Below are 22,671 nucleotides of genomic sequence, written 5' to 3' on the forward strand. Positions count from 1 at the left end.
TCAAGTCTTGGCATGCCCACTATCAATCATTGGTCCTGTGGAAGCATTGTTTATCATACCGGGGCTTGTCCTAGTGGCTATGATCACTACCATGGAGTATCCTTTTTCTTTACCAAAAAAAAAAAAATGTATTGGTGGTCATATTGTCGATATTGATATAATATGGATCAAGAATCACATCAGTCAAAATTGATATCGATGAGAACTTGTATCAATGAGTAGGATATAAATATAAGTAGAAAGAACACTATTAGGCTACTTGGAACACATTAGCACCTCCATGTGTTTATCTCTATTTCCCCTCCAATGAATACTAAAAATAACATGTACACATAAATTTGAGTTGCAGAAAGAAAAGGTATCCCATGGAATTTTTGTAATAATTTAATGAGAGATAGAATGTTACTTGATTGTGTGCGTGCCAACATATGAGTCAATGAGAGCATACACTGTTACATGCACAAATAGGGAGAAGAGAGAGCAAATAGGAAGAGAAATATATATATATATATATATATATATAAAATAGGAGTTTGGCATTACAGACGAAGTCAATGGCGTCCGGCTTAGGATGAGGAAGCCTACCTCATCTCATTTGAGATAATTTCAGGATTTTCAACTCCCTCCTCATTCCTTTATTTTTACTAATATATAGGGTTAAGAAAAGCCGTTACACCACATTCCATCATTCCCACGCCTTTATACATAATAGATAACTACCACCCACTATTCCATTACACGATAACTTATCAAAAACTAAATAACTAAATAAATAATTAATTAAATATTCCTAAATATCCTACTAATCTCCCTCTGACAAATCTTAACCGTTCATGGCTGTAATAATAAGACCGTAACAATCCATCCCCCTAAAATTGGTCTTGCCCTCAAGACCATTCTTTAGGAATTGAACTGCAGTGTTGCTTCCGTCGGTGATCTTCGCTTGGCTTAATCGAGGAAGCCATGACCTCGTTTCTCAAGGGGAGAAAATGTACGAATCCTCCGCCAATGGGTGTCGTGCCTGAGCTCTGGTACCATTTGTTACTTGCACAAATAGGGAGATGAGAGAAAATAGGAAGAGAGAATAAAAAAAATAGAAAAAATAAGAGAAAAGGTAGGAGAAGGAGTTTGACCTTACCGACGAAGCCAATGGCGTCCGGCTTAGGATGAGGAAGCCTACCTCATTTCATTTGAGACAATTTTGAGATTTTCAATTTCCTCTTCATTTCTTTATTTTTGCTAATATATAGGACTAAGAAAAACCGTTACACCACATTCCATAATTCCCACGCCTTTATAAATAATAGATAACTACCACCCACTATTTCATTACACAATAACTTATTAATAACTAAATAACTAAATATTCTTAAATATCCTACTAATCTCTCTCTACAAATCTTAGCCGTTCATGACTTCAATCTAATAATATAACTGTAACATATACCCAGACATCCAACAATGGGGGCAGGATGATCATTTTGCCACCTCTTAGCACACGACTGAGTAACCTTTTCTTTTCTTAATGTAACACTCTCCTGGCTATTATTAGAAAACCAAAAAAAAAAAGAAGATGAAATGTAGAAAAGGGTCAAGAGACCGGATAAGATTTTCGTACAAAAATCTAACACACATCAAATCCACACAAGAAAAAACTCTAGGGTGAATCAGCGCATGGGCCCACAATCACCACTCAACTAAAGTCATTCCAAAGTTTGGCAGATGCGACGTCACAGTCATTGCCTTATGTCGCCAATTATTGTCTACTAAGGTGAAAGGTCATCCTTTGTTCAATTTATGGTTGATTAGTAGGTTCTAAAAAACACACCAGGCAACGGGATCCAATGGGATTGGTTCAATGGGATTTCAAATTTTCAATCAATGTCTATTGGAATCGGTCGGAAATCATAAATAATCAAAGGATAATTACAAGATTACTCAAAATTGATTTTGAAGTTTTTCAAACTATCTATACAGTGTTTCACTTTATAGTAATATCCAATTTGAAACTTCTACTTAGAAGTTTGTGTAACGATCCTCAAAAGGGGTGTCAAATGGTGCGATTTTGATTAAATAATTTGATTCGATTCACAAAGTTAAAGATAGAAATTATAATTAAACCGTTTAAAAAACACTTATATGATTCCTTAATGGTTTCATAAAAAATGGTTGACCAAAAAACATACTCTTATAGAAAAATTCATTAACAATTATTAACATGAACTTGCTCTTATAGAAAAGGCATAAGCAATTATTTAATATAATTCCATACTTTTTTTTAGTAATAATTAAATAAAAAAAAAACATAAATAACTTCATCAATGTGGGGACAGGGCAATGGGGATGTGGAAGATTATAGAGGGTGTATTTATTTAATAAAACAAAATTTGATCAGTTTAAACGATTTCATTTTTGAAATCAAAATTGAACTATTTAATGGTCTTATCTTTAAATTAAACAATTTCATGGTTTCAATATAAACGGCTCAATTTGATTTCGGTGAATGATTTGGTTTGGTTGTCACCCTTACTCTCAAAGTTATTCCCTTATCATATTGGTGGGGTATTGAAACATGGAAGGGTAAAACAGTTAAAACAAAAATTCAGATGATTCACTATGTAAAAAAGAGAAAACTTGCCTAGAAACACTAACACGAAAACCTCTCAAATTTTTCAATATTTGCTTAACAAGATGATAGTACATATATATACTCCTCCAAGTCAAGTTGTGGTTAGTCGAATCGTACTGTACCATCGTAGATCAAAAAAAAAAAAAAAAAAAAAAAAAGAAAGAAAGTCAGAGCAGATCATTTTTTGAAAACGAGTCAAGCATTCTAGGCAAACATAACAAAATATATATGTGCCACATAGTAGCTTACGTGGCAAGCGCCTGAGTGACCCATCGTGTAAATGAGAAAAATTGAATTTTAGTTGGCGGGCTTCCCAATTGTTAATTATCCACATTCCACACTGCATTACCCCTTGCACCCGCTCTGCCAGTGATTTCAAATCTATTAGGCTCTTTTTGGTTTGATTTCTATTTGTATTTATTTGACTTATTTTTATTTTTACAAGTGTTTGGTATAATTTATAACACTTATTTCTATTTATAATCAATTAGAATAAATCACAAAATCGCAAATTAATCTCAAACTATTTGTGATTTATTATTACAAATCATTTATGTTGATTTTTATAACCTTAAATTAGCACGTATGCTAAACTATTCAAAATCAATAGTTAATAGGTAACTTCATATGTTTTATACTTTTCTTATAAAAATCCCCAAATTCTATAATCGCTCGAAGCTCAAAGCTGAAGGTAAAACTGAAACCTATTTTCTCATTAAATAATATATTTTATAAATAGTAATCAACGAATCCTATTTTTGTTCTATAATTTATTTTCATAAATAATTTCTAAAATACAGTTAATAAATACAAATAGATATCATACAAAAAAAGTCTACGTTAGAGACCGGACTACCGGAGACGGAGACTTGTGTATGTCCTCAATTCTATCACCCGCCCTTCCAACTTCCAGCTTTCCTGGTACAGCAAACGCGTCACAGGAAATGGCGGGAAGAGATTCAAGCTTGAAACCCTGCGACCTGCTAAAGAAAATCAGAGGTAACATAAGAATCAAAGAAATCTTGAATGAGATTTCTGAAGGTTCTCTGTCTTTCACCAATTTCATTTACTTCACCCAGACATTCCAATGGAAATCTGAAGGTTTCATTAAATATTTGCAGAGTTCACTAGATCTCTTCTTGTAGATCTCTCCGGAGGGAGATCCCTTTCGATTTCTCTAGATCGCTACCGGAACTACTGCACGGATCCTTCTGGAAAATGGTAAACCTCTTTTAAGTACCTGATTATTAGTTTCGTTCTCCTAATCTAAATTTTGAATGTTCACCTTCTAGTTAGGACTTGGGATTTCTGCGAAACCCTAAATGGAATACTTTGTTCTTCCCTTGAGAGAGGCATCTTCTTCACATTCAATACAATTCAGAAGTGCATTATCTTATCGCTCTACCTAAAATGCAATTATGGCTGCATGCAGCTATTGCAGTTCTGATTTGCCCAAGGGTAAGGAGATACTCTCGCTTCAAAGGGAATGCCATGCTTATCGACTGGGTGAGTGTCCATTTGTATAAATGTTGTCAATATGTGTTTGCCATCTGAAATGGTTGCAGGTATGAACATAGGGCATATATTTTTTTTTTGTCCTTTCAGATGTCTTGCTAAGGGTGCTACACATTGTCCAACAATTGCTGCAAGAAAACAAGCATGGATCAAAGAGAGATATTTACTACATGCATCCGTCCATATTTTCAGGTAACTCCATAATTACTTTCAGCTTCCATGTCCCAAGTATGCATTGGCATGATACGTTTTCTGTGAGATGTATGGTGTCTGTACCAACATGATAGATTTAAATACAATGGCATATTTATTTGTCTGGAAATTTTTGCTTAATTCTAAATTTTAGTTCTATATTAATTTTCTAAGATAAGAGACTACTTTTTGCCCAACCATATTTTAGATGATAGAAGTTTTCGCTTGGATACTAATGATGGTCAATTCTCAATAAACCGAAACATCGTTGTACCCAAATTTGATGTGTTTCCTGTTTAACCTTGCTGTTTCTTTTCAATTGCAGAACAGGCAGTTGTAGATCGGGCAATCAATGACATATGCATCCTTTTAAAATGCAGTCGTCATAACCTAAATGTGGTATGTACTGCTACCAATTTCACAGTGGGAATGGTTCAATTCCTTATCTTCTTCCCATGCTTCGTTTACATGGTCCAATATTTTTCCCAAGGAAGCACACTCTGGATCAATGCCATTTTGCTTTTGATAAAATGAATTTCATTATATTGTTGGAAATAAGTTCAGGAGCATTCCTGAATCCTGATATTGGAATTGTGAAATGTGCAAGGTGTCTGTTAACAAGTCAATGGCTATGGAGTCTAATGTTAACAGATAGGCCCAAGAGTGGCAGCACAGGACTTCAGGATTATTTCCAGAACCTGTTACAGTTAAATTTTCATGGAAACCAACTATTATAGAAATATTTACTGCATGTCTTATCTTTTGGCAGGCGTCTGTTGGAAATGGGTAGGTTCCAACTTAAAAAAAGCCTCAGCATCCATGGAGAAAGAGAATGTCTGTAACCAATTTTTTCTGTTTTTTTTTTTTGTCCGTTATTTTTTATTGTGGGTCTGGTTCCTATGCTTGTATGCCTCGTATTAGGGGCCACAAATTGATAACTTTCTCTGTTAGCTGTTATTTACAATATACTTTTCCAAATAGAAATTTACCAAGTTAGCCCTGTGACCAAACCATCCAGTGGTTTTGCTGCAAGAAGAGTCTCTTATTCGTCCGTTAATTTCCTCTCAGTAACCAAAATGCTTTTGGTCATCCTAAGAGGTGGCAATTGAAAACACTAATACATAATGTGCTCAGTCACTATTGTGGTTTTCAATGAGATCAATTCTTTCTTATGTACTGTGAAGCAACTTCTCTTGTTCAATCCATTTTGTGATGTATCCTTTTACACTGTCTATGGGTAGCAGAAATTCTCAATTTATACCTCTGTTGAGGAATCGTGGTACCAAAAGGGGCAAGATAGAAGGAGAAAGTGTTTCTTTATCCTTGTAGCTCATTCTATTGTTCTTCTTTGGTTTCCAACATAAAGATTTATTATTTTGCATAATAACTTTTCCCCCTTTTTGTGACTGCTTTGTGTTTGTGTTATGTTAAAGTATTTTGGAATATTTATTATTTTCTAGGTTGGTGATGGGATGGTTAAGATTTTTTGAGGGAGGAAGGAAATTTGATTGCATAAAGAGTCCTTGCACTGTAAGAATGCATAATGGAAACCCAAATTCTATAAGCATCTGTATGGAATAATCCCACTGAGATCCAGAAAACTGGTTCACTTTGCAGGTTCATCCTGTTCCTGTACATGTAGAAGAAGTTACAGGTATTAAAGTTGGTCACTAGACCAAGAGCTTTAACTGGATAGTCAATTTGCTTATACAAAATTATTTTCAACCATTTGGTTAGTTTGTGCTTTAAATTCAACTTTACAAATATTTTTCTGCATGAATATGTACTTTCGAAATATCTTTCTGACAATATCGGATAAATTATTTATCCCGTTTGAACCTTTGATCTACGCATGAATTATAGCATAAACATTATACCCGATTATGCTTTAAATCTTTCCTTTTTTCCAAATTTGGAACTCAGGCATGTTCCACTATGATTTAAAACTTGCACTGAATGTTTTAATACAGGCATAATGAGCATTGCCGAGTATATCCTTGTAGTTGAAAAAGAAGCAGGTAAAACTTCACTACAGAAGTGCACATGGCCATCAAATTTTTCTAGTATAAGTTGGCTCACTTGGTTAATTTTTGCAAATGCAGTGTTCCAAAGGTTAGCTAATGACAAGTTTTGTAGCACAAACCGTTGTATCATCATCACGGTATGTACAGTATTTCAATATCTTCCTCTAATGGTCAGGCATTAAAATGATGCCAATTGTTTGATTCATTTAGGGAAGAGGATATCCTGATGTTTCCACAAGAAGGTAAGCTATGCTTGTTGACTTTCCGTATTTCTTCCTCTCTTTTTCTAGAGATCTTTAAGACCTTTTAATAGATGAATTTTACCAACCCAGGTTTTTGCGTCTTCTTACTGAAAAATTGTGTCTGCCTGCCTACTGCCTGGTTGATTGTGATCCTTATGGTTTTGACATCTTGACAACATACCGATTTGGTTCGATGGTAAGTTTCCTTAATTTTTAAATCCATGTCTGTTCATCAAGTATCTGCTCAAGCAATTTTTGTGTACACCCCAAGCCTGCATTTCTTCTGTTTTATGTTTATTTACCAACTCCTTTGAACTTGCTTCCTTCTTGAAAGCAAATGGCATATGATGCAAAATTCATGCGTGTAACTGAGTTGCACTGGCTAGGAGCTTTTCCTTCGGATTCAAAGAAATATTGCCTTCCTGAACGGTGTCTTCTTCCTTTGACAGCAGAAGGTAAGCATAAGACCATATCTGTTTAATTTGTCTTTTTTATTTTTTAACTTCCACCATGGAAAGTTCCCTTTTTCAATTTCATGTTGAGTCCTGGATTTCATGTCAGATAAGAGGAGAGCTGAAGGGTTGTTACAAAGATGCTATTTGCAACGAGAAGAACCACAGTGGAGGTTGATGCTGTGACTTCTCTGTTCTAGTAATTTCTTGCTGTGCTTAAGTTGCTAATCCCTGCTGATGAAAAATGGCATTTCTCCATTACAGGTTGGAATTAGAGATGATGCTTCAAGGAGGAGTAAAATTTGAAATTGAAGCATTGTCAGTATCCTCGATTTCTTTCTTGTCAGAGATGTACATACCATCAAAAATTCAAGGTCAATTGTATATCTGAATTTAGCTGTACTTTCTTTGCCTTTTGCTAATAAGAAATAAACCACAGAACCATTACAACATACAAAAAAATCAATTTGCATAGCATCAGATTATTGAAATTCAATCACAAAATATTCGTATATTTCATTATATGGTAAAGAGTTATTTCTTCACTACACAGGATACTGGAAAGTGGTTTTCAGATACTTTATAATCCATTACACAGTTTTGGAGTCCCTGCTATCTCAGTCAAGAGAAAACTGGAGTTCGGGGCTTCTTGGCTCTCATGATCCGATCGATCTAAAAGGGCACGGCATGTTACGAGCCAGTGATCTTTGAAAAATTCTATAGCACTGTTAAGATATTGAATCGAGGAAAAGAACATTAGACAGAAAAACCAAACCATCTATAACTCTATAAGAGAATGTAAATGCTAGAAGAGATGGATGAGATAATAGAAAGAAGCCATTAGTATAACTGAAATCGCGGGTGCAAATGTTCTATTCACTATGCGCCAAACAAACTGCAATAAACAGCTAGTCGCAATTATTAGTTGTTATTTTTAGAAGCCTACATATGATCTTAGAGAGTATGAAGTGATAAAACCATGGAATTAATCATGGTTTTGTATTCTAATTTGTGTTCTAAATTAAGTGACATTTTAGATAGATCCATGACTCTAATAATGGAATCATCTTGTTAGGAACCATTGAAATTCTTCTTCTTATTCTACAACCGTTTAGAAATCAATACCATCATGTCTCATAACAAATCGGTTCTACCTAAGCTTGATTTCGTTAACTAAATGGGACGGTATTGGGATTGACACCTTTGGTACTAGTATCGGCTTATCCATGAACCATCTCGATTGATAACCTTAGTTTGGGTTTGAGAGGGAAATATAATCCTTACAGTAGATCAGGTTTGCCAAGAACTAGCCAAAAACAAATGCCAAAAAAAGAAAAGGGCAAAAAAAAAAAAAAAAAAAAAAGCGAAAAAAAGAGGGAAACATATCGTTTTATCTTATATTTATATTAAAAAAAGAGAAAAAAAATCTAAGGGTGTCAATCAATTTGATTCCGGTTAATCGGTCTGGATCCTAATCAGCTCCAGCCTCCAGCCTCTAGGGCCAGAACTGGCCAGGTAACTAATGGTTCTATATATGGAACCAAGACCAATCAGTAATCAGTCCTGTGGGTTCCGGTTCTTAAATGGTCCAAAGATTGAAAGATCGGTTAATTAAGCCCAGAGTGATTTTGAGGCCATATAAATTATTTTCTTTTTGGGTAGAGTGAGACCATATAATGGACCCATACTCAATCTCTGAAAATATGAAGCCCTCACAGTGGTTCATTATAAGATGGATATGTATGGCCCAAGATAGTGAATAAATCTAACCTCCCATAATTAGTTCCTAATTATTTCGAACTAGTTATTTGGTTTGATTTGATTTGATTTGGTTTGGTTCTAGTTTCTAGATACACCTAACTTTAATGGATAGGATCGGAAGCGACCAATTACCCGTTTTTGTATATAGGGAGCGAACGGGCTGCTCAAAATGCCTTCAACATAGGCCAGCAGAATACTGAAACTACATTTTGATAGGAGTTCATGATCCATCAAGAATATTGAGAGATCAGACTTACGTTAATGAATTAGCAATTATTTATGTCGTAGCGTCACTACAAAGTAGGGGAGCTTGGAACCCCAAGGGGAATGCCGAGTTGACAAGGGATTTTCGCCTCAGGAAGCAAGTGGTTCTGAGTTTGACTCTTCTTACCTCCTTGGGGCCACCCATACGGAGATGTTTAGTGTTTTTTTGCAGTGAAAGTGGAATGATTCTCATTCAATCTTGGTATGACTTGGTCCATGCGGTTGTAGGGTATATATGGGCCTCGGACTAATTAAGCCAAAGGCTTAGATAACTGTCATTAGCCAAAAAATAAAAAATAAAAAATAAAAAATAAAAAAAAGTGACATCAATCATGAACTTGAGAATGCACCTACTACAAATAGAATAAATGAAATCTTTGGAAAATTCGACGGTGAGGGTACCGAGTCGTGCCATCATTTATTCTCCTTAGATCGTAATTGGTCCCCTAAGATGCAAAAACAGAATCTTGCGAATCGATCTCTAAGATAGAAACAACCTTGTAGACCCTTCCAGTAGATGTTGTTCCATTCACTTAGTTGGCCACATTGGTACTCTTTAAGAGTTGTATTCATCAAATCACCAAGAACCCTCCCAAACCAACAATCATTTCATCCTCTATTTGTGGAGGGAAGGTATCTCTCGGACAAGGTTGTCCAAAAGCCCTCAAGGGAGGTCATAAAATGCTTCTTTAGGAGTTAAACTTCCATTCATTCATATTCGAGAAAAATGATCTCTTGTTCCTGATTTCCATTCCCATAAGAATGAATAACATATAATTCACATTTCTAGCGGGATGAAAATATATAGATAACTTCTTATCTTGAGAGTTATTTAGTGTTTTCATATAATATCTGCGTTCCTCTTAATTTGTAATTCAATACACAAATCAATTGGGTTTGTCAAGCTTGCTATATGTTGTGTAGTGTCAACGATTTTCATAGAAGGTGGTGAGATGATGTCTTGAGCTGGCTTCTGCATCTATTTTTCTAAAGATGTAATTCATTAGTTGTTGTTCCTTTTTTGTTCTGGTGAAAAGCAAGAGTAATTGTATACCTAGGCATTGGCAATGATGGTTCGCAATGCTCAATCAAGTACCTACATGAGGGTTGGACACTTGATCAACAACACCTCTCAAGTACATTGGTGCTTGATTTGTACCAAAGCCTCGTGTTGACTTCTCCGGGTCTATGCTTGGTCCCATATGTGGGTCTACTACCATTTAATGGTCAATAGGCTCTTGGACTTGAAGGAAAAAGAAAAAAGTGAGGGTAACTTGGACTTTTAAAACGTGAAGGGGAGGACGGAGAACCGGAGAAGAGAGGTAAAAGTTTAAATTTAGGGAATCATGAGAAAAAAAAAATAAAAAAGAAAAGAAAAAGAGAGTAAGAAATGGTCCGAAATTATCGAATCGTTGTTCCGGTGGAAGGAGCGGAATATCTCCCGCGTAACTCTGCAATGTTCTTCTCATCATCGAGCTTCGCTGGGTCATTGTTCCGGATTTACAAAGAAGTTGTAGGGTGGATCAAGCTAAAATGGTTTTGTTAGGAAACAAATTGGATTTTAGAAGAGAAATTCAGGGGCAATATCCATCATTGGATGAAAAGAAAGAGAATAAATATTACTTGTTTTGGAGATGAGAGGAGAACAATCTAATCTAAAGGAGTATTGAAACTCATGATCTTCTTATTCAAAATGGTGCCCAGAAAGGTACACTCATGATTCCCCAGGAACCCTTTAAATTGGCTTTGATCTGGTTTTGCCACTGAGTTTTTTTCCTCCGCTTTCCTATGTAGATTGGAAAATCCAGAAAGTAATGGATGGTTTCAGACGTGATTTTCTGAGAAGAGAAAGAAGAATAGCTTGGGTTCTGTAACAAAGAAGAGAGGTGAGAGATAAAGCTAAATTCTATAGTTCACCCTTTTTTTTTTGGGTAATCTGTATAAATCTATCTCTGTTTTCTGCAGAAAGACCGAAGCGATAACCGATTTACCCAATTGATCTCCCAATTCGTATTTTTTTTTTCCGTAAATTAGACCATATCTGATCGTCTTCTTCTTTTTCTGCAAATTAGACCACATCTGTTCTTCTTCTTCTTCGCGGATAGGCTTGCAGGTTGAAGAAGAAGGACGATGGTGTACGTCTTTCTAATTAGAATCCAAAATGACAATTTTACCCTTCGATTTTGAGAATTATGAGCACGTGTTTATTAATGTCTCCGCAAAAATGATTTTTGGCCAAATCTGTTTTTGAATAGAAACAAGTTTGATAAATGGTACCAAACGCCCAAATCTGTTTTTGAACAGAAACAAGTTTGATAAATGATACCAAACGCAACCAAAAATGTTTCTGAACATTTCCCGTCTATGGAGAATTTGATTTTCTACTTTGCCTTTCTTTGTAGAGAATCACCAAAGAGAAACGGGATATGGATATCTTGGAAGAAAATATATTAAGGCTATGGATTGAATGGGAGCTCAGGGCTTTGGTTCTTGCTAGCCTCTTCACTCAGATTCTACTCATTTCCTCTGCAACTATCCGAAAGTATACAGCATCCAGAAAGATTGGCTTCCTTATTTGGTCATGCTACTTGTTAGCAGATTGGGTTGCAACTTTGGCTCTTGGTGTCCTTGCTAAGAGCCTGATGAACAACTGTGAAGGGGGTTTTCAAAATCAGCCTGGTAGCAGCAAAAATGATGCTGATGAGCTTAAAGCAATTTGGGCACCTTTTCTTCTTCTACACCTTGGTGGCCCAGACAACATCACAGCTTTCTCATTGGAAGATAATGAGCTTTGGTTGAGGCATTTTCTTGGACTCCTATTCCAGGTTGGAACTGCATTTTATATATTTATCATGAGTTCTTTAGCTGAAGCTAAGCTTCGGGTGATCACCATTCTAATGTTCACCGGGGGAATCATTAAGTACGTAGAGAAGACATTGGCACTCATGAATGCAAGCCGAGATAATTTTAGGAAGTCCATGGTCACTGATCCTGATCCAGGACCTGACTATGCAGGATTCATGGAGAAATATGCTCGCCATAAGAATGCCGGGCTGAAGCCAAATATAGGCATCTTAGTTGAACCATCAAAGCCGATCACTATTAAGGATGAAGTACTTGAAATAGAACTCATATTGAGAGCTCATTATCTCTTTCGGATGTTAAAGCGTATTATGGTTGATCTGATCCTCACTTACCAAGATAGAAATGATAGTCAGTCCTGCTTCAGGGGAAAAAGTTGGGATGAAGCTTTTAAACTTATTGAGATTGAACTTGGATTTTTGTACGAGATTCTATACACCAAGGCCTCAGTGGTTTATACATTAAAAGGTTGGATCCTCCGCTTCATCAGTGTCTCCTCCATTATTGCTGTTTCCATTATCTTCTTTGCCTTCACTGATCAGAAGCAACGATATCACAAGATTGACGTAACAATAACATACGTCTTACTCAGTGGGGCTATTGCTCTCGAGTTGTGGTCACTGACTCGATTACTCTTCACAGATTGGACTGTTGTTTGGATGATGAAGAAGGAAAACCTCAATCGACTAGCCAGATTTTTGTTTAAAGCTATTTCTCATGTAATGCCACCCAATCAATCAAGGTGGTCTAATTCCATGGCTCAGTACAACCTGATCGAGTTTTGCCTGAAAGATCAGCCATTCTTTTGGGGGAAAGTCATGGAGCTCATTCGTGTCAAGGACCTTTTTGATAATCACTGGCACAGAACTTACAAAAACATCTCTAAGGATCTTAAAAAATTCATATATGAATATCTGGAACACAATTTGGAAACAGAAAGATCAGATCCTGCGTTGTCTCACCAGGAATTACGAACTAGTAGAGGTCAATTGGCACTACAGATGACAAATGCTGATGAGATACTACATAATAGCATCAAGGCTGAATTTGATGAAAGCATTTTGCTTTGGCACATAGCTACAGATTTCTGCTATTATTTGGATATGGAGGGAGAAAAGAATCAATCCGAAACAGTGCTGTCCAACCAGAGGAGAAGTAGAGACATATCCAATTACATGTTATATCTTCTTATATCACGTCCTTTTATGTTGACTGCCGGAATTGGACAAATCAGATTTGGGGACACCTGTGCTGAGGCCAAAAGGTTTTTTAACCACAGGAAAAAAGAGATAGGAACTAATGAGAAAGAAGCCTGCATAAGGCTACATAAGGTAGACACAGAAATTCCACCTGCACAGTTGAAAGGTGACAGAAGTAAATCTGTACTATTCGATGCATCCAGGGTTGCAAAGTCATTGTTAGAGAAGGAACCCGACATAGAAAAGAGATGGGACATCATAAGCCATGTGTGGTTGGAGATGCTGTGTTATGCGGCAAGTGAATGCAGAGGATATTACCATGCTCAGAGACTCAGTGCTGGGGGAGAGCTTCTCACCATCGTCTGTTTTTTAATGGCCCATCTTGGTATAGGAGAGCAATATCGTGTAAATCAAGGCCGTATTCAAGCCAAGTTATTTGTAGATACGCCAAATGTAAATGTATGACTGGTTTTTCCGTTGTTGGGATTTTTTTGTTATAAAATATACTTACAAAATATCTTTCTGATAAATTAAGGATAAATTATATATCCATTTAACCTTTGATCTATACATGAATTATAGCATCAACATCTTACCCGGTTATGCCTTAGTCTTGCCTTTTCCAAGCATGCGCCACAATGATTTAAATTTTGCACTGAATTCTTTAATACAGGCATATGAGCATTGATGAGTATATCCTAGTATTTGAAAAAGAAGCAGGTAAAACTTCACTACAGAAATGCGCATGGTCATCAAATTCCCTAGTATAAGTTGGCTCACTTAATTGGTTCAGTTTTGCAAGTGTAGTGTACCAAAGGTTAGCTAATGACAGGTTTTGTAGCACAAATCAATGTATCATCATCACGGTATGTTCAGTATTTCAATATCTTCCTGCAATGCTCAGGGCATTAAAATGATGCTAATTGTTTGATTCATTTTAGGGAAGAGGATATCCTGATGTTCCCACAAGAAGGTAAGCTATGCTTGTTTACTTTCTGTATTCCTTCCCCTCTTTTTGTAGAGATCTTTAGACCTTTTAGTAGATGAATTTTCCCAAACCAGGTTTGCATCTTCTTACTGAAAAATTGTGTCTGCCTGCCTACTGCCTGGTTGATTGTGATCCTTATGGTTTTGACATCTTGACGACTTACTGATTCGGTTCTATGGTTTCTCAAAAATTAATTCCATTTTTGCTCATCAAGTATCTACTAAAGCAGTTTTTGTGGAGGGGAAGTCCTAATAGCAAAACCTGGAAAGTTTTGATTGAGTCGGTAGGCTCCAAGCCTGCATTTCTTCTGTTTTATTTTTTCATTTACTAACTCCTTAGAAATTGTTTTCTTCTTGAAAGCAATTGGCATATGATGCAAAATTCATGCACGTAACTGAGTTGCTGGCTAGGAGCTTTTCCTTCAGATTCGAAGAAATATTGCCTTCCCGAACAGTAGGTAAGAGTAAGACCATATCTGTTTGATTTTTCTTTTCTCTTTTTTATTCTTAACTTCCACCATGGAAGTTCCCCTTTTCAATTTCATGTTGAGTCCTGGCTTTCATGTCAGAAAACCACAGTGTAGGTTGATGCTGTGACTTCTCTGTTTTGGTAATTTCTTTCTGTGCTTAAGTGGCTAATCCCTGATGATGAAAAATGGTATATTTCTCCAATACAAGTTGGAACTAAAGTTGATGCTTCAAGGAGAAGTGAAATTTGAAATTGAAGCATTATCAGTATCCTCGATTTCATTCTTGTCAGAGATATACATACCATAAAAAATTCAAGGTCAATTGTATATCTGAATGTAGCTGTACTTACTTTTCTTTTTGCTAATAAGAAATAAACCACAGAACCATTACAACATACAAAAACCAATCAATTTGCATAACATCAGATTATTGAAATTCAATCACAAAGTATTCATATCTTTCATAATGTATGGATAAATGAGTTATTTCTTCACAACACAGGATCCTGGAAAGTGGGTTTCAGATACTTCACCATCCATTACACAATTTTGCAGTCCTAAACTCTCCAAGAAGGTGTGAATCAAGTCCTTGTTTGGGATGATTGGGAAAGCTCTAAATCAGATATTGATAATGTCCCAGACTGATCAAAATCAAGATTCTCAAACTCCTCCAATACAAGTGCTACATCTTCTTGTTTGATCTTCCCCATCTCTTTGAGCTTATATATGACAAATTCTGCTGCACTGTTAAGAAATTCAAACAAAGAAAAGGACATTTGAGAGAAACTAAACCATCTTAGGAGAATGTAAAGTCTAGAAGAGACAGATGAGACAATATAAAGAAACCATTAGTATAAATGAAATCATGAGGGAAGCAAATTCAGTGCAGGTTTTTTTGTGTTCAAACTAATGGAAACTCAACATACCTCACAACCCCATCATCATCGAGATCAGCTGCCTCAAGATCTGTGTATGTCATCCTCCGGTTAAGAACCCATTTGACCAACAAATGTTGCCTCCGTTCAGTATTTAGCTCTGCTAGGTATAGAAAGAACTGAGCTATGCAAATCGTACTAGTCAATATCCAAAACACAGCAAATACCCGTCCCATTTCAGTTGAGAAGCTCTTATCACCATATCCTAAAGTAGTGATAGTAGAACAAACGCAGTAGAAAGCATCAACAAGATCCAACTTCTCTACCTTGTATAAAAAGATTGTCCCAACCAATATTAGCAACAAAAGAAGGATCAGAGTCACAACAAACTTGTATTTCACTCTGTTGTTTTCAAGCTCTTTGAGAATCTCCCTTTCTCCAGGTTTTTGATGCAGGTGGAGGGCTTTAACTAACAAAATTTCTTGTTTTTCTACAAGATAATCTGCTGCTTTACTAAGTATTAACCCAACAAGAGCCATACCAGAGAAGACAAAAGCACAGGCAAGTAGTTTGGTGACTTTGCTATTTGGGACAAGGTCTCCATATCCAACTGTGGTCATTGTCACAACACAGAAATATACAGCATCAAGAACCCCATTTGTTTTCTCTCCTCTGATCTGGTTCCTTGCAAGGAAGAAGCAGAGGGTACTTACGCCAAGGTAGATGCTCAACAAAGTGGATACTTGCACAAAACTTGGATGTAAATCCCCAAAGAATGATGGGGAACGTGGAAGAGAGCCCCCACCGCCGTTCTTCTCTGGATGGAAAAATTCTGGTGGTGGAGCACTTCTACAGCGGCGGAATCTTCCTTTTTTGTTGGGTTGTTTTCGATTGGGTTGGGGGGAAGGATCTAATAAACCCACAAGCAGAGACTGTTCTCCATCAGCTTTGGCCATTTGAAGATCTTCTAGAAGTCAATCTTCTTCCAGAATTCCTGGATTTCTGATGAAGTCCTTTTACGAATTGGAGCTGAGGTAGAACAACTTATGTCTGAAAGCTTAGGGATGCCGCAAGTTCAAGCAGGTTAGACCAGCCGATGCACCCCATTCCTACTCCCCTGGGCCCACCTTGGCAGAAAAAAAAAGGCAAAATGGAAGAAAGAAAGAAAGAAAGAGAAGGAAAGAACGAACTTGCTCCATTCTAGAAAGAACCAGATCCTGCCCACTCAGGATAGGATTTCTCTTCATAGAATCTAGGATTAGTGAGTGATCTCACGGCTGGATTGACCTCAGAATGCATGCTTGGGTCCTCTCAATTGTGGGATCACTCTTTGATCCCTAGGCTCTATGGATAGGAGCATGATTTGTCTACTCTAGGGCATTCATCATGCGTCTACATGTAATCAAATTCTCCAACCAATCTGATGCTGGAAAAGACCAAATGGTTCAGTCTCTTTTGGCAAAACCTTAGAGTTATAGAGAAAACCCATCCTGAATTTTTGTGTGATTGTGAAACTTATTATTTCAAGGCATTGAAAACTCTCATGAAATTCCCATGACAAAACCTCAAGATACTTTTCATTGGTCTTTTGCGAGTTTGAGTGTGACTATATGATGAGACTTTTATTCCATTATCAACTCCCACCCATTATTGTTCGGGGCCAGAATTACCCTCTCATTGGCCATCCGACGGCAACTAAGAGTACCAATTTTCATGATGAAGGAACATCATGAGTGAAGGGAAATTCGGTCCTATATATTTTACAGGGAAAACAAATATTTTTCCCTTCACTTCACTTCAATTCCCTTGCAACCAATTGGAGCCGTAACTAAGTAGGCTTGTGGTAGATTTTATGATTTCGGTATCTGTAGGATCAACTAAGAAATTAGCATTCCCCAAATTGGGGGTGGGGATAATTAAGTCACAAAAATAGTCATCTTTCTCAATTTTTTGCTGTTCCAAATTCTTTGTCCACATCTAAATCAAGTAATTTTTTTATTAAATTTATTAATTTACCCCTTTATATTGATTACCACATTTATTCATTATCTAATATGATAAAAATTAAATAAATATGTGGAGGATTAGGAAGGAGGGAGTATTCTACAGTGATAGTTCTAGGTTGAACTGGGTTGTGGAGATTCAGTAGGTTAAAGCCTTCTTTTTCCACACAGAATCCTAATTAAGAGATCATAGACATTAAAATGTAGTAATTTCTCAATTTATTAGGGAGTCGGTTCTCTGAGCCAACAGGGAGTGTGGAACATAATCATGGTTAAAACTTCAAAGGATCTGCACGGCTTACTCAAAGAGATTTTCCCAAATTTATTCTACTTGGGGCTTTAGAGGTTTGGGCAACAATGTAAGTGTTTTTTATGACATCAAAAAGTTTTATGCATGAGCCTTCAACCATTAGATGGGGGAGTGGGGAATGTGTTATTACACTTCTGTCCTTCACCCTCATTCAATGGTTGAAAGGCATGATCGTGTATGTACACAGTTGTGCGTAAAACTTAGGTCCTTAAGAGGGAGTCCCCTTTCTCCCCATCCAAGACCTGATAGTATATATACTTGGTGTGTAGGAGAGGTTTTACTTCAGGAAAAAGAAATCTATTCGAGAGTGTGACCCTGGATCCAAACTCGAGGTGAGGCAAAATAATCACCCCACCTCCCAATAAAAGGTAAAAATTATAGAAACACAACTCTAAAATGATGCAAAAAAGAATGGAAGAAACAAGAACAAGCAACCGCGTAATGTACACATTTACGAGATTTAGCAAGATTGCTTACATCCTCATAAGGTGAGATTTTGCAGATTACAACATCTCATTACAAATATATAGCGAAATGTTATATATAAAATTTATAGAAATTCCCATATAACCTTAGAAAGTTTTCCACGCCCAACTCAAATCTAACCGTTGGTGCTCCCTAATTGACCCCATGCTAGCACATAAGCCATGCTCCCAGAAAACTCCTCCCCTTTTAACACTGCCTAAGTGTTTAGGCAGGCCCACTGTACCAGTTTTTATTTTTTGCAAATACCCCCATGAAGGAAGGAATATTATTAAGCTTTATGGGTTCAAAAACTGACATACAAGTTTTAAAAGATTCCCGGGAAGAGGGATCTTCTGAAAACCCAAATAAGGGGTAACTGGGTAAGAAACTATCCATTTGGAGATACTATGGCAACATCATTCCCAGAGCTAGGTAGAGTCTCTGCAATTCACATACCATTTTAATTGGCACAAACTGAAACTATAGATTTAATTCTCTAGCCAGCAGCAGTAATGAAGCACTTGGTTCTATATTTTATAGCAGAGCAGGAGTCAATAATTGCCTACCCATAAAAGGAAAGAGGAGATCGAAGTGGTGGCTGGTAGCTAGTGGGTTTGATCAATGGTTTGGTCAATCTCAGTTCGCAGATCTCAATTGAAATTGAGATTGGGCGCCTAACTACACTCGAAGAAAATTGAGTTTTGTGTAGCCAGCAATTACCAATTAGAATTTCTTGAAGGGTGATCTGGGCTGAATCTGTTGCGCAAATATCTTCCGTGAATCCCAACTTCGATTGTATCAGTTTTCCAACTCTTAAAGCATCTATCTATACAAACCCATTTGAATGGCTAGATGTTACAGTCCTTGTTCTTCCTCGACTACTTTCTTATTGCCCTCCTCATTCAAGCATAAGGGGTGGATCTCCAGAAGGATGATAGTATCGGGAAGGAGGTATACAACTCCCATATCTCTCACCTATCCCAGTTTCCATTCGAGAAAGCAATCTGAACTCAAATCCTCTAATGGGTACCCGTTAAACGCGATCTCTTTGCCAGATGGTGAGTTCTGAAATCCTCAAAGATAACTTTTTTACTTTATCATCCACCTTTAGATCTCTTCCCTTATTGGTTTCCCCAAATGGGTTTTTGTTTTAGTTTTAATTTCTCAGGCATTATACTTTTTTTTTTTTTAAATCCCCAATTTAGTGTACATTTGTTACACATTTGTTTAGCTCAGATTCATTTTCTTTCTTTCCTCTATTCTGAATTGTGATCTCCCCCCTCCCCTTCTTTTTTCTTTGACCCTCTCTTGATTACTTTTCTACTCTTTTTTATGAAATGCATTTGGAAGACTAGGTTTAGCTGGGAAGGCATCAACGGAAGGACCCGTTGAGAATCGAGTGAAAGATGATTCAGTTTCCCTTTTGGAACCGGGAAATGCCAAGTCTACCATCAGCATTACCGTCGTCGGAGCTTCCGGGGACCTTGCTAAGAAGAAGATCTTTCCTGCACTGTTTGCGTTGTTTTATGAAAATTGGCTACCTGAGGTTTAATTTTACTGTTTCTATTTCTTGATTTAATAAAACCAACATGTTCTTTTTTCTTAGAATAATGGTTATTCTGATTCAAACACTTTCCCCCCAATTCCGTCCAGCATTTTACCATTTTTGGTTATGCTAGGAGTAAGATGAGTGATGAGGAGCTGAGGAACTTGATCAGTAAAACATTGACTTGCAGAATCGACCAGAGGTAGGAAAATCTTGTTGCAACCAAATTGGTGAAAGGGTTGTAACTTACTTTCTATAGTACAACAATCTATATTTATTGTGTGTTGCTTTTATTTATTTCTGGAGGAATTTTCAGGGAAAATTGCAGTTGCAAGATGGATCAATTCTTGCAGAGATGCTTCTACCATTCTGGCCAGTATAACTCCGATCAGAATTTTTCAGAGTTAGACAAGAAACTAAAAGAGAAAGAGGTAATACAATTAATGTCTTTATAGTTTCAGAACATTTTGATCCTTGTTGCTACTATCTTTCTTGTCTTCTTCATTAACTTTGATATTTAAATAAAAAATGTGAAAAACTGTTTAGGATTTTACGTTTGTCTCATGTTATTATCATGGTAGAAAATATCAATAGCATTCCTGCATGAGCAGATCATGATGGAAGTTTTTAAAGGAAGCTCTTCATAAATATTCCTTTGCAATTTGAATAAAAAAAGGGCGTATCCAGCGCACGAGGTTCCGTCCAATGCGGGGTATGGGGATGGTCATATACTCATATGTATGTAGCCTTACCCCCAATTTGCAGGGAGGCTGTTTCCTGACTTGAACCCACGACCACTAGACTTAATCATAATCTCGCATACCATAAATACAAGGAAATACCATTATATCAATGACTAGGATAACTTGCAAATGGGCTAAACTGGTGGAGTTTCACTTATATATGATTTTTTTTCTCTAGTCTCCATCCATCCACCCTTGCCTAAGAATTATGATCCTCAAAATGAGGATTTGAAAGCTCTATTTAGAGGTTTTGATCTAGGTTATTCACACCATCCTTGTGAAGTTATGATATATTATGCTGGCTAGCATTAAGCTACATATCAATAATACCGTACATAATGTTCTTTTTAAAAAAATTGGTACTTTACCCTACAAAATGTTCAATAGTATGTTAATATGGGGCAGGGCAGGAAGGTGCTGCATCTTCTTTTCTTTTCTTTTATTGGTGGTGGTTGGGGGGGTGGGGTTGGGTGATGTTCTTTTTTGGATTTCTTTGTTTTCCTTTTCAGCTAGTCTTCACCCTTCCTATCTCTTAATTTTTTCATTCGATCCATTTAATTTTACTTGACAGCAACTAACCCTCCCCCCAAAAAAAGCTCCCACCCAAAAATTGGAAAAAAAAAAAAAAATTCCTCTTGGTAGAATTGGATGGTGCGTGATACATGCATTGAGTTGCGAGGAAAGGGATTAAATTTTATATTTGAAGTAATATTTGCAGTTAGGTGTAGGTGTAGGTGTCATTGTCCTTGTTAGTAGCTCAAAATCCACCTGGGTTATAATGGATAGAGGGGGACATAATCCTGTACTAGAAAATAGAGAGATTTTCTAAAACTGTAGGGCCAACTTTATCAATCAACGTTAGTGTGTTAATCATAGTTTTCAAGTCATTTCTTAGGCAACGCTGCTTAGATATGTCCAAGCGATCAGTCGCCATATGTATCTAGGTTCCCGGATTAGTTTGGGTCCACAAATGGGAAATAAGTGGGGAAAAAAGGAGGGGACAACGTGGGAAAAAGAGGAAGAAGAAAAATGTCCTCAGAATGTTTGCCTATAAAATCAAAATGCTTTGTTGTAATAACCTTGAAAGATAACCAAAATGGATTGGTTGAACACATATTGGCACATATATTTGATGTGCTTGATGTGAGTAAAATAAATTGAGGATACCTAGTATGATGATGAATTAAATGAAAAGAAAATACTGAAAGGGTAAACAAACAATAGCTGAAAAGAAGTGATAATGATGGTAAACCAAGTTTCATTCAAAAGAGAGTGTTTGACATGTAAGCTGACAGGGTCAAAGTTTAAAAAAAAATTATTGTACTTAGTATGTGTTAGCATCAGTGAATATCTCCGCTGCAGACCCTCTACTGCTAGCATGGAGCATCAAACTTTGAAAATGTTATCCTTACAATGCATGTTCATCATCTAAAATATGTCTGATAGACGAACTTCTTTCTCACATTTTGTTAGCAGTAATCTTTGATAAACATTTATCACTGGATGATATCAACATTTGCCAGTATCTGTGCTAATTCATTACCTTTGATTCTTAAATACATATTAGAGATTTAAAGCAATTGATGGAAACCATTGATACCTACTTGGTGAGCCTGAAACCTACATCTGTCTTCTGATAATATCAAGTAACTATCCTAGGTTGGAAGACTTCCCAATAGGTTATTTTACTTATCCATACCTCCAAACATATTTATGGACGTGGTACGATGTGTTAGTCATTGTTCTTCTTCAGCAAATGGGTGGACTAGAGTCATCGTTGAAAAGCCATTTGGTCGTGACTTGGTGTCATCCAGGGAGCTGACCAGATATTTGAAGCAATACCTCACTGAGGACCAGATTTTCAGGTATATTTTTTGAAATTTGTCAAATTGCTCTCAAATAAAAGGAAGTAAGATTTCCTTTGTCGATTCTTTATAGGATTGACCATTACTTAGGTAAAGAGCTCGTTGAAAACCTGTCAGTTCTCCGGTTCTCCAATCTAGTTTTTGAGCCTTTGTGGTCAAGGAACTACATCAGTAATGTGCAGCTAATATTTTCTGAAGATTTTGGAACGCAGGGTCGAGGCGGGTTAGTTCTGAATGAACCCTGCCTTTTTTTTTTTTTTTTTTTTT

The 22,671-nt window shown here is 36.7% G+C and overlaps 4 protein-coding genes across 6 annotated transcripts in view; 3 read left to right on the forward strand and 1 right to left on the reverse strand.

Annotated features, from left to right (window-relative positions):
• Positions 1–3,455: 3,455 nt before the first annotated feature.
• On the forward strand, positions 3,456–7,516 carry LOC122059955 (meiotic recombination protein SPO11-1). Of its 2 annotated transcripts, none has more exons than XR_006134180.1 (15): positions 3,456–3,628; positions 3,751–3,850; positions 4,062–4,135; positions 4,235–4,336; positions 4,662–4,735; positions 5,106–5,122; positions 5,797–5,866; positions 5,954–5,990; positions 6,307–6,354; positions 6,439–6,497; positions 6,571–6,602; positions 6,693–6,798; positions 6,989–7,057; positions 7,164–7,227; positions 7,319–7,456. XR_006134180.1 is itself a non-coding variant. In XM_042623054.1 (15 exons), exons 1-15 carry the CDS (start codon positions 3,505–3,507, stop codon positions 7,443–7,445), a joined length of 1,155 nt encoding a protein of 384 aa, XP_042478988.1. In that variant the 5' UTR covers positions 3,456–3,504; the 3' UTR covers positions 7,446–7,516. The 2 variants fall into 2 exon arrangements, 1 of the variants encoding a protein (XP_042478988.1); XM_042623054.1 differs by having other exon boundaries at positions 6,937–7,057; positions 7,319–7,516.
• Positions 7,517–9,885: 2,369 nt separating this feature from the next.
• On the forward strand, positions 9,886–13,659 carry LOC122059954. 2 transcript variants are annotated; one of them, XM_042623053.1, is made up of 3 exons: positions 9,886–10,787; positions 10,874–10,965; positions 11,482–13,659. In XM_042623053.1, the coding sequence occupies exon 3, from the start codon at positions 11,506–11,508 to the stop codon at positions 13,603–13,605; it is 2,100 nt and encodes a 699-aa protein (XP_042478987.1). In that variant the 5' UTR covers positions 9,886–10,787; positions 10,874–10,965; positions 11,482–11,505; the 3' UTR covers positions 13,606–13,659. The 2 variants fall into 2 exon arrangements, with proteins under 2 accessions (XP_042478987.1, XP_042478986.1); XM_042623052.1 differs by having other exon boundaries at positions 9,886–10,965.
• Positions 13,660–14,992: 1,333 nt separating this feature from the next.
• Positions 14,993–16,624, reverse strand: LOC122059288 (two pore potassium channel a-like). Its single transcript, XM_042621996.1, has 2 exons — positions 15,524–16,624; positions 14,993–15,341 (listed from the first exon to the last, which is right to left on the reverse strand). The coding sequence occupies exons 1-2, from the start codon at positions 16,426–16,428 to the stop codon at positions 15,179–15,181; spliced, it is 1,068 nt and encodes a 355-aa protein (XP_042477930.1). The 5' UTR covers positions 16,429–16,624; the 3' UTR covers positions 14,993–15,178.
• Positions 16,625–18,594: 1,970 nt separating this feature from the next.
• LOC122059112 (glucose-6-phosphate 1-dehydrogenase, chloroplastic-like) overlaps positions 18,595–22,671 on the forward strand; it is a 6,262-nt gene continuing 2,185 nt past the window's right edge. The window contains exons 1-6 of the mRNA XM_042621805.1: positions 18,595–19,308; positions 19,606–19,796; positions 19,904–19,998; positions 20,113–20,227; positions 22,199–22,404; positions 22,478–22,627. Of these exons, the coding sequence (XP_042477739.1) occupies positions 19,095–19,308; positions 19,606–19,796; positions 19,904–19,998; positions 20,113–20,227; positions 22,199–22,404; positions 22,478–22,627 (971 nt within the window). The 5' untranslated portion in view covers positions 18,595–19,094. The remainder of the gene's footprint in view (positions 19,309–19,605; positions 19,797–19,903; positions 19,999–20,112; positions 20,228–22,198; positions 22,405–22,477; positions 22,628–22,671) is intronic.

The sequence above is a fragment of the Macadamia integrifolia genome, chromosome 13, assembly GCF_013358625.1.
Source record: "Macadamia integrifolia cultivar HAES 741 chromosome 13, SCU_Mint_v3, whole genome shotgun sequence".
Taxonomy (NCBI): Eukaryota; Viridiplantae; Streptophyta; class Magnoliopsida; order Proteales; family Proteaceae; genus Macadamia; species Macadamia integrifolia.

What these genes read in the sequence shown, in the direction of transcription:
- LOC122059288 (XM_042621996.1), bottom strand. Translation starts at nt 16,428, where the DNA reads ATGGCCAAAGCTGATGGAGAACAGTCTCTGCTTGTGGGTTTATTAGAT. An exon ending in GATGATGATGGGGTTGTGAG is followed by an intron (nt 15,342 to 15,523) that starts GTATGTTGAGTT and finishes ATTTCTTAACAG; the next exon opens with TGCAGCAGAATTTGTCATAT.
- LOC122059954 (XM_042623052.1), top strand. Translation starts at nt 11,506, where the DNA reads ATGGATATCTTGGAAGAAAATATATTAAGGCTATGGATTGAATGGGAG.
- LOC122059955 (XM_042623054.1), top strand. Translation starts at nt 3,505, where the DNA reads ATGTCCTCAATTCTATCACCCGCCCTTCCAACTTCCAGCTTTCCTGGT. An exon ending in ACATGTAGAAGAAGTTACAG is followed by an intron (nt 5,991 to 6,306) that starts GTATTAAAGTTG and finishes GTTTTAATACAG; the next exon opens with GCATAATGAGCATTGCCGAG. An exon ending in CGAGAAGAACCACAGTGGAG is followed by an intron (nt 7,228 to 7,318) that starts GTTGATGCTGTG and finishes TCTCCATTACAG; the next exon opens with GTTGGAATTAGAGATGATGC.